General features: G+C 29.4%; 1 protein-coding gene across 1 annotated transcript; it reads left to right on the top strand.

Annotated features, from left to right (window-relative positions):
- The first annotated feature begins 353 nt into the window (after window positions 1-353).
- Window positions 354-2,003, top strand: LOC113375614 (myb-like protein D). Its single transcript, XM_026615546.1, has 2 exons — window positions 354-783; window positions 1,516-2,003. The coding sequence occupies exons 1-2, from the start codon at window positions 354-356 to the stop codon at window positions 2,001-2,003; spliced, it is 918 nt and encodes a 305-aa protein (XP_026471331.1).
- Window positions 2,004-12,000: the final 9,997 nt, after the last annotated feature.

The raw sequence follows: 12,000 nt of genomic DNA, 5'->3' as shown, positions 1-12,000 counted from the left end.
ATCAACAACAAAGTGTGGTGAGTCACAGGCAACTCGGGCCTGATGACGTTCCGTTATCGGTTTATAGAAATAATACAGTGAGTACAGAGGTCGAGACAGGTATAAAAATTAGTAATGCAGTGCGTTTAATTAATAATAGTGATTGTATGGAATATGAAAGTGACGATGGAAGTGATTATAGTGATAGTAGTTTAATGAGTGAAAATAATGATGGTAAAAAAGTTAATTTGAATACTGTAAATAGTGTTAAAAATACTGATATAAGATGTGGTAATAAAAGTGTCAAGAGTAGTACTAACAAATTAGATACAAGAAAAGAATACAAAAAAATGGATAAGGTAAATAGATCAAAAATGAGTCCGAAGAAAAGTAACATTAATGAAGGAGTAATTAAAAAAATGGTACTGGGAATAAAAGATGATCAGGCAAAGGAAACAAAAAATATCAATGAAAATAAATTAAGAAATAATAATAAGGAACCTCAGCGGAATTGGAATGATATGGTAATAGAAGAAGAATTAAGTAATAGTTCTAACAATATAGAAGTTTTAAAAGAAACTAATAAGAAGAAAAATGATATGGAAATTGAAGAAGAAAATAGTAGTAATCCGGATGTTATAGAAGCGGAAAAAGGAAATGGAAGGAATGACAACCACATGGTTGTTGAGGAAAATTCTAACAAGAGTCAGAGTGAATTAAAATTAAATATTGAGAAAAATTACTATAGTGCATTAGATGAAGGCCCATATGTAGTTTATGCTGAATCAATGAATCAAAATTTGGGTAATTATCATAATGTGGCACTGGGTAGAATAATATATAAAATTTCCCCAGTAATAAGTAGAAATATTGACAATTTTACAAAAATAGGCAAAAATAAAATTAAAATAGTTTTCAAAAATTATGAATATGCGAATAAAATAATTAGGGAAGACCTTTTGAACAAAAATAATATAAAAGTATATATCCCTAGACATAAATTATTTAGGGCGGGAATAATTTTCAATGTGGATGAAGAAATGGATGAGTCAGAAATTAAGGAAGTAATAAAATCAGATATAGAAATAATTGATGTAGTTTGTATTAAAAAAAGAAACAAAGATACAAATAGTCTGAAATCTCAAATGGTTAAAATTTTATTCAAAGGAAATTACTTGCCTGAAAAAGTATCAATATATTCAGTAAAACTTCAAGTGAGTCCATTTGTACAGAAAGTCATACAGTGCCACAATTGTTGGCGATATGGTCATATTCGCCTGCAATGTAAGGCCAAAAAAAGATGCCGAAAATGCTCTAGAGAGCACAATGCTGAATTGTGTCACGTAGAAAAAGATTTTGAATGCGCTGGATGTCACAAAAATCACGAAGCAAATGATAAAAATTGTGAAGTTTACCAATTTAATAAAAATGTAAAAGAGCTAATGGCTTTTCAGAATATTTCGTACTCGGAGGCCAAATTTATTCTTCGGAAACAAAATTATGCAGAAGTAACAAAAATAAATCACTTCAATCCAGACTTCAAAAAGACATTTCCTAGAATTAACGAAGCAGTTAATTATGGAACAAACATGATAAATAAAAATAGGTATGAAGCACTGAGTAACCTTCAAGAACAAGAAATAAATATTGATCAAAGTAGGTTAATGCTGATGAATAAACCTAGAAGAATTATGGAAAGAAGACAAACTGAAAATGGCAGATATATACAAATGAATAACAGGAATTTAAAACAAACAAGTGGAGAGAGAAATTCACAAAGGCGCGAATATTGCGGCAAAAATATAGAAATAGAAGAAATTAGGAAAATACAAATAATTCATGAGGAGCTAGTTAAAAAACTGAGAGAAAAAATAAGGAACAAAGAGTGTGATGATCTAGAGGAAGTTGTGGTAAAATTTAAAAAGGATATGGATATAATTTACGAGAAGTATAATAGTGTGGAAGTTAGAAATATTAGTGAACAACAAAATAAAGTTGGTTTTGATAATAATAACAAAAGTTGAAATTATTAGAAGTAAAAGAAAATTGATAAACGTTTAAACAGTGAAATTCAAATTAAAACCAAATCTATAAATTTCATTATGCATTTTTTACAGTGGAACATTAGATCGTTTAATTCTAACAAAGAAAGTTTGGAAATCTTTTTATATCAAAATAAAACTGATGTTATATTTTTATCAGAATCCTGGTTCAAATGGAACCGACGGTACTATTTAAAAAATTACAATATAATCAGAACTGACAGATATGACGGGAAAGGTGGAGCGGCTATAATTATTAACGAAAGAATTAACTATCAGAATGTAAATATAGATATTGGAGAAATAGATATAAACAAAGTCCAATTATGTGCAATATCAATAATATTAGGAGATAAAAAAGTATATTTGGTATCAATATATATATCGCCAGGGACACACGTTACGAAACAACAATGGAATTATTTATTTGAGAATATTCCTAGACCGTTCATTTTAGCTGGAGATGTAAATGCGCATCACCATTCCTGGGGATGTAACTATAATGATAATTACGGAATGAATTTAATGGAATCAATCGAAGAGTGTAATTTATTTGTATTAAATAATGGTTCCCCAACACTTGTGTTTAAAAACACTAAAACTGTAGTTGATGTTACAGTGTGCTCTTCTGAAATATTTCATTTAATAACATGGAAAGTAATAGAGGAAAACTTAGGCTCCGATCATTATCCTATTTATTTTTATTTGGATATAGTGAGAAGTAACAGGATATTGATTCCCAATAGAAAATGGAATTGTGGTAAAGCTGATTGGCAAAAATATAAAATAATTATTGAACATGAAATTTTATCATTGGGCAATAATTTAGATAGTAACATTTATGAAAAATTCACAAATATTATAAATCAAACTGCGGAAAAATGTATACCAATAAATAAAATATTAACAACATCTCAAGTGAGGAAACCAGTGTGGTGGGATGAAGAATGTCTTAAACTGGTAGAAGAACGAAGAAAAGCAGAAAAGAACTTTAGAAGAAATTCGAGTTTAGAAAATTTCCTTCAGTGTAATAGAATTAAAGCTAAAGTTCGGAAAGAACTAAAAATAAAGAAAAGAGAAAGTTGGTGTAAATTTGTCAACAATCTAAATCCTAATACCCCATATAAAATTATTTTTAAAATGGTTAAATCAATGAACAATTATATTTCACAGAATGAGAAGAATTCAGAATTGATTAATGATAAAGTAGTGGAAGAAGTAGTTGATAATATTGCGCCCTTTGGAGTGGGTGATGATATTTGTAAATATCTTAAAGGAAATAGAGTAACAGGTTCGGTAGAAAAGTCATTAATTAGACCATTTTCATTATGGGAATTAGAAAAATCTTGGAGCAAAATCAAAGATACTGCTCCAGGATTAGACAACATTCATTATTCTATGTTAAAAAACCTTCCACAGTCCGGAAAAGAAATTCTACTTAAAATTATTAATAAGTATTGGCTGTCACCGAATGAAATTCCTGATTGGAATAAATATAGAGTTATTTTAATTAAAAAGAAGAGCAATAATTCTGATAATAGCAATGCATATAGACCAATTACTTTGGCGTCATGTATTGCTAAAATAAAAGATAGGATGATAAAAAGAAGAGTCGAGTGGTGGATTGAAAACAATCAGTTATTGCCCAAAAGCCAATTTGGCTTTAGAAAAGGATTAAGCACGCAAGATAGTCTAAGTATATTTTCCACAGACATACATCTAGCCTTTTCAAGAAACACGTATGTCGTTGCACTGTTTTGCGATATAAAGGGTGCATACGATAATGTGGTGCCGGGAAAATTAGCAGAAAGTCTTGTACATGCTGGCTTTCCAGAAAAATTGATCAAAGCTATGGTATATTCTACCTTTAATAGAGAAATCGAAGTTAAAATAAATGAAAATGCAAGGATTGGAAGAGTTCTTCGACAGGGCCTACCTCAAGGAGCTATCCTTAGTCCCTTATTATATGCTCTATATGTACGGGATATAGAAGGTATATGGTTGGAAGGTACGAAAATTCTACAATATGCAGATGACTTATTGATCTATATTGAAAAAGATAATTTGAAAGAGGCCATCGATATGATGTCTATGAATATGGAATTGCTGCATATTTGGTTGAATGAGAAAGGTCTGGAACTATCAGATGATAAAAGCTCCATAGGAATATTTACGAGGCATTCCAACAAAAAGTTCCCAGCTTGTATTTCAAGTCCATATAATACAATTAAAATTCATTGCAACAATAAATTCCTAGGTATATATTTTGATCAAAAAATGACTTTTAAATATCATATGAATTATATTAAAAAAAGAATTGAAAAAAAGACCAGTTTAATGAGACTGATAAACAGTACTTGGTGGGGTTCACACCCTATCACATCTATTAATTTATATAAAACCATAATTAGATCAATACTGGAATATGGTAGCATAATTTTTGGACATTCAAATATGGTAAATGAGCTTGAAAAAATTCAATACAAATGTTTAAGATTTTGCGCAGGTATGATGAGATCGACACCAACAAATGTACTGTTATTAGAAACTGGTGTTATGCCACTAAAAGTCAGATATGAATGGTTGAGTGACAAATATATGCTGAAAAAAATTAATTTTAATTCATCTGAAATATATGACAGAATTAGTGATTTAAATAATGAATGCGAACGTAATATTTATTGGCTGAATAAAAAAATACCTATTATTATTCAGAGTTTTAGAGAAGTAATTAAATATCAAGAAAGTATGTATTCATTCAGCATTCATCCTTATTATAATAAAATATATTTTGACAGTTGTATATTTGATAATATTATAAATATCAATTTATTAAAATCTGTTAATAATAATCCAGATGCAGAAGTTATATTTACGGATGGATCGAAGGATATGGACAATGTAGGTTTTGCTATATATAAAGAAACCAATCAAACAAGTGAATGTTACAAGTTACCAGGGTGTGTTTCTGTCTATACAGCGGAGTTATTTGCAATTAAGGAGGCCATAAGAAAAGCTAAAGAACAGAATTATAATAAAACAATTATAATTACGGACAGCATGAGCTGTATCAATAAATTACAAGTGTTTTTTAGAGATCTAAATTTAGAAGAAAAAATTTATTTTGATATCTTGCAAGATTTGGAGAAAATTAAAGAAAATGGAAAGGATATAAGAATAGGATGGGTAAAAGGTCACTCCGGAATTTCAGGAAACGAGAAAGCTGATGAATTAGCCAAATACGCTTGCTTAAAGGGAATGGAATATAACCAAGTATTAAATAAAGATATAATAAAAGTTATGAAAAATAAAGCAGTTAATAAATGGAAAACGGATTGGCAAATAACATCGAGATATAAAGGAAAATATTATAAAGGGGTTAACGACTTTGTTAAAAAGGTACCTTGGTTTTATCAATTCAAAAATGAAGATAGATACTTTATAAGTACGATGAACAGAATAAGGTGTAACCATGGTCATTTCCCAGAACACCTGTTCAAAATAAAGATGAGAGAGTCAGCTATTTGTGACTGTGGGAAGGATGTGGGATCTTTGGAACATATAATTTTAACTTGCAGCAGATATCAAGAAAATAGGGATTATTTATTATATGAATTATATAGAATTAAAAATTTAGTTAAACCATTTAATTTATTTAGTTTACTGTCAAATATTGATTATTATAAAATTATATATAATTTTTTAGTTAAAAGTAAAATTAGAATATAAATGTAGGAAATATAAATGTTGTATATGGCTAGTTTGTAAATAAGAGGCCAAATAAAATAAATGAAAAAAAAAAAAAACAAAATAATTGCTTTTGGAAAAAAAATTGACTCATTTTTTTTTTTCATTTTTTTTTTTTTTGTATGTCGAAAATAATTCAGATTTTAATTGTAATTCTGACTTAAGTTCTAATATACATTAAACAATTATTTTCAACTTTGCAATTCAGTATATATAATTCTTTTAAATATAAGACAATGTTACTGTATTTAGTTATAATAATCCATTTGAAAACATTTAATATTTCTCGAACATTTCGTTACGGTACGGGAAGTTCCAGCAATTTGCCTTAGGACACGATGCCATGCACCCCACTAGTTTAATTTATTTATTGTAAAATTGCTTTTTTAACTTCCCGTAGGGTAGTTATAGTAATGGGCCGAAAATCGAAAAGGAAAATTTTTGATTTATCGACATTTTGAAGGTTTCAGAACATTTTGGCATACCTCAGAAAAATGGATGTATGCGTGTGTGTTTTGTGTGTCCGCATTTTTTTGTTCACGCTTTCGGGCGCACGGATCAACCGATTTTAATGATTCAAAAACATTCGATTCCTATTGGGGGTAAGATGTGCTGATTAGTTTTTGGCAAAGGCAGGTTCAGCTGCTACGGAGATAAAGAGCAAAGAGTGCAGAAAATAGAAATCGAGTTTTTGAGAGAACGGAGCTTTCGATTTAAATGATTCAAAAAACTTTTTACTTATGTTGACATAACAATTGCTTTTGAAAAAAAATGTCATTTTTTTTATACTGAAAATAATTCAGATTTCAATTTTAATTCTGGATAAAGTTTTAAAGCTCATTTATATACTTTAAATAAATAACTTTACCTTTGTAATTCAGTTTATATAATTCTTATAAATAAATATTAGATAAACGTTACAATGTTCATAATAATCTATTTGAAAACAATATTCCTCGAACATTTCGCTACGGTACGGGAAGTTCGAGCAATTTGCCTTAAGGCACGATGCCATGGACCCCACTAGTTTATTTACTAATTTTTATCGATTATACAGTAGCCTATTTACCCCTTTGCCCTTTTTACCCCTTACACGTGTGAACTTTTATGTAAGTTATAAAAAAAACTGTTGAATCTAACTTAAAGTTATAAATTTCAAATATTGCATTTTATTTCCCGAGAGCAACGTCTTAAAAATCAAGGTGGCGGCTGGTTATACATGTTTTCCCTTTACTTTCAAATGTGTTGTTAAAAAATTCTTAATCTAATTTTATAAAAATGGCGGGAACAGCTCACTCAGTAACATTCTCGACTCACACGCTAGAGGAATTCGGTTCGAATCTCCCAGCAATCCCAGAATTAAAAATATAAAATATTAAAGTAGATTAAGAATTGTTAATTTGTAGACTACAAAAAAAAAATTAGAAGTGAAAAGGAAAAAAGAAGTTTAGTTTAGAAGATGAGAACATATTGAGAAACAAGAAGAAGAGTAAAAATTGAATGGAATTGAAGAGAGAAAATTGAATGGAAGATTAGAATATAAGAAGATATAGTATATATATGATGCATGTATAAGAAATATATTTGTAAGAATTGTATAGAATATGATAAAAAATAAAATGAATAATGTAGGTGGCTAAAAATGCTTTAAAGCGGAGGCCAATAAAAATTTAAAAATAATAATAATGATTATAAAACATGGTGATTTATACAATAAACTCATGATATAAAGACAAAAAATATAAGCAAATCTAAGCTATGAACAAAATAGACTGCATATCGTTAGTAGTACATTGGCAAACGCAACTCCATCGTCTGCATTTTATTAGATACTATTGCTCTGGTAGCGCGTAGCCTATTTCATTATTTTTATATTAATCCACAGCAAGGAAACATTAACTGCTGAAGAGCGGTTTGTTACTTAATTATTTTAATAAAATTCAACTGGATATACATGCCAAAATTAACCGTAAACCCTACAAAAACCGTTACTGTATAGAAATGCTGTTCGCAAGCAGTACATCATACGCGAATGTCCATGGCTATAAAATATATAGAATCTTATTTAACATTCTTATATAATCTTATTAATATCTTTATATTAGTTTCGTAGGGTAAGTTATAGTAAACGCAAAAAATCGAATTTTTTTTTGAATATCTTTATGTTTCAAAGGTTTCTTAACATTTTTACATAAAATTGATGTATGTGCGTGTATGTATGCATGAGTGGATACAAATTTTCATCAATGATTTTGAGAACACGAACCAACCGATTTGAGTAATTCAAAAAACAATAGATTCCTATAGAAGGAGAGACGTGCTGATTAGTTTTTGGCGAAGGCAAAGTTTTTGAGAGAACTAAGCATCCTACTAGATTGAAATAAAAGACCCTTGATTCGTATTGACGGCAAAAGTTGCTGATTATTTTTGATAACAACAGGTCTAGCTGTTTCGGAAATATAAAGCAAAAGGTACAAAAAATGAAAGTTTCTGAGTAAACTGAGCATCCGACTCGAATGATTCAAACAACATTTTATTAGTATTAACAAAGAGTATAATTGATTTCATTTCTGTGAAGGCAGGTCCGGCGGTTTTCGAGTTTCATGTAAAAAGTTAATAAATCAAAATTTGTTTACCTGAAATGATCATTACAAATCTTAATTATTGATTCATATAAAAGTAGACAGATAAACAAGTGGACAAATAGAAAGAGAGATAGACAGATAAGTACACAGGTTGGCAGGTACACCAGTAAACAGGTAGAAAGGTAAATATGGAGACAGGAAAACAGGTAGACAAGTAACCAGGTAGTCTGTTACATTGTCATTTTTACAGGTAGACAAGTAAACGGTTAGACAGGTAGCAGTTATATTGTTATTTACACAGGATAACAAGTAGACTTTTAGACAGATCCATTGTAGATCATATACAAATCAAATATTTATGTTCATGCAACTTGCCTCAAGTCAAAATGCCACTCACACCTGGTTTAATATATTTATATAGTTATACCAACCAAACATGATTTTTATATTGTAAAGAAGTTATTGAGAATGATTAAAGAAAAGAAGCTTTATTGCAATTAAATTATTAATTTAGCTAATATTACAACGAAATTTTCTTTTCCCCGCCTGCAGATAAATATCGTAAGTAGAGGCGTGAAATATCGAAATATCTCTTCTTGTCCACGTTAAAGATTCTTCCTATTCTGGCGCGCGGTTGACATCAAAGTTTGATGATCAAACGATCCGAGCGGCGGGATTAAAACGATATTAGCATAAAATTTAAGTGCATAAAATCCCCTGTATTATTTTTATTGTTGTTATTGTTAATATACATTGGCCGAGGAGATACTCATCTGCGATTCCGGTGCAGTTAATTTAATAAAGGTCGTTTTACCTTACGCCTGAGCACTCGACAAGACGCGACGCGACATTTTATTAGTAATAAACTGAAAGCCGGTCACGAGTTGGATTATGTGAATGGATCAAGGTACTCTTGTCAAAAATTAATAAAGATTTTAAATTGTAGCTGCTTATAAGCTTCGTATTTGGACAAGCTGATATTTTCACGGATTTTTCTTAAATGTAAGTGAATTTTTAAAACATCCAACATCCAACCAACATCCAATAAACTACCAAAGTTTCCATTTTCCTCGATTCTTGATATTATCCACCGTCGCTATCTCACGTGTGAACGGTTTTTATATAGCAAGCGAGTCAACTGTAAATAAGTTAGCTGATGTGCATAACTGTGCAAAATGTACATCTTCGCCTACAAAACGTGACAGTCGACAGTGCGGTGAACACGCATCACCGCGTAAATCAATTCTCATGATCGATGCGTACCATGGGAACTGTTAAACATCTTTCACGCTAGGAAATTATATCGGATGAAAAATATACGATGAAATATGGAAAGTTTTTGTATAGGACGAGAACATTAATGAGAATATATCAGTTTAAAGTTTATAATTTAAGTATATTATTTCTTATCATATAATTCTTAGCTTTTGAAATAACTTTCTAAGCTTTTGGCGGGTTATAATTCGAAAATGTTTAGTTATAAAAAAACTAAATTCTTTCAATACTAGAATAATTAGAAATATAATAATAAAGTGTATAAATGTATAATAATTTGTGGTAATGATCACTATGATTAATTTGATATTAAGTGGACTGTAAATTATAAATATTCCATCACCATAAGATATGTGAATAAAACCACTGTTTAGTTTATGATATATATTGAACTTCATTCTACAACCTTCTTCTCTCATTAAATTTGCTAGTCTCCCTCATTATTATAAGTTACAGGCATTCTATCCCCTACCCCCAAAGGGTCCCGGGTTAAATAGAAAAAGCTCTGGTCAAATCTTGACCAATTTGTTTTTTATGCTATGAATAGTTTCTAAAAAATATAACATCTCATATCTCCGAAACGTTTATTAAAATAAATGCAAAATTAAACTAATGGTGTATGGCATCGTGCCTTAAGGCAAATTGCTGGAACGTCCCATTCCGTAATAAAACATTCGAAAAATATTAAATGTTTTCAAATATATTATTATAAATACTGTAATTTTCATTATTTGTATTTTATAGTCAAAATATAAAAGCTTATGAATTGGACAACGACGTTTATATTGTATTTGTATGAAAAGTGAATAATGCTCGATCAATCAGATTTAAAAAAAGGACATTGTCTAATATTTATAAGAATTATAAAACTGAATTGCAAAGTTAAAATTATTTATTTGAAATATATAAGTGATATTTAAAACTTTAGCTAGAATTAGAATTAAAATCCGAATTATTTTCGATATTCAAAAAAAAAAAATTCTTTGAAAATTAAAAAGAAAAAAATTCTTTCTTCGAAAGCAATCGTTTTGTTAATACAAGCAAAAAATCATTTTTAAATCATTCAAATCAGATGCTTAGTTCTCTCAAAAACTGCTATTTTCGACACTTTTTGCCTCGTATCTTCGGAACGGCTGATCGAAATTTTCGATCGAAAATCAATTAACTGATGCCAATATTAGTGATTTCGATCAATTTTATTTCAATTATCAGGTGTTTAGTTGAATTTTGATTAATTATTCAATTTTGTTTAGTTTTCGACAAAATAACATGCTTACACAATGGACAAAATGACAACGTACTATTTCGCAAGCATAAAGGGCTAAAAAAATATTAAAACCAGTTAAAGGTGATTGGTTTTTATTAACTTCTACTCCAGGAATGCAAGAAATAATTGTTAAAGCAGTCGAAAAGATCCACCAGTAAAAATAATAGGCTTGTATTTGTTGCAAAACCCTCTTTTTCCGTTCTAAGCCCGGCGATTGGTTATAATAAAGAGTTTAATTTATACTCTTTGGGTTCATGCTCCATGCACAAATGTCCCAAAGTAGAGAAAAAAATGTATTTGTGAACTGCTTTCTTAAAATTAGCACGTCAGTTTGTCCTTACCCCATATGTCATTTTATCCTACTATATCGACAGAGTGGTTTTTGAAATAGGTTGCATTTGTCCTTAACACATATGTTATTATAGTTTCTACTTAATTACAATACTATCTTACTAGTCAATGTTCAAAAAATGAGTAAAAATGATTGAGTCTTGTAATGATATAATTAAATAAACAAATTGAAAAACAAAACACTATGTCATTTTGTCCGTACTAACCTATATATACGGTAGAGCGGGCTCTCAAAAACTGGTAGAGTATGAATTTTTTAAAACTATTATTTTAAAATAAAGAGCAAAAGATTTATAATCATCCATCACCTTAAATCGAGCGATGTCGCTATCAGTAGATAAACAGCCACATTTTAGTTTCAAACAAAGAGACTAACCTTTGTTTTTGTCCTGAATATAATTCTCAAATATACTGATAAATTAGCTGAAATTTTACTGAACACGATTCGATAGTTGATTGTATGATACGTGTAACTTGTTGTGATGTTGTGATGTAGTTAACGTGTTGTGATGTAGTTGGTTTGGTTTTCAAATAATTGCTTGAAATCAAATTTTACTTCTGTACTCCGCCCTACTTTATATAAAAAGTTCTTAATATTAGATTTTATAATCATCTAACATGAGACTTTCACTCTCTGATACCTGTTTCGTCATTTTAAAAATCAATCATCAGTATTAAATTTTCAAGAAGACCAATCATTTTTTATAACATAGATTCTGTTAGAATCTAATCTGAAAATATCTACAGAATACAA

Source organism: Ctenocephalides felis, unplaced genomic scaffold (genome assembly GCF_003426905.1).
Source record: "Ctenocephalides felis isolate EL2017-DRISC unplaced genomic scaffold, ASM342690v1 CF-g0.4_SCAFFOLD_01886, whole genome shotgun sequence".
Taxonomy (NCBI): domain Eukaryota; kingdom Metazoa; phylum Arthropoda; class Insecta; order Siphonaptera; family Pulicidae; genus Ctenocephalides; species Ctenocephalides felis.
The sequence above is the reverse complement of the archived record's forward strand: the minus strand, read 5'-3'. Positions and strand labels throughout refer to the sequence as shown.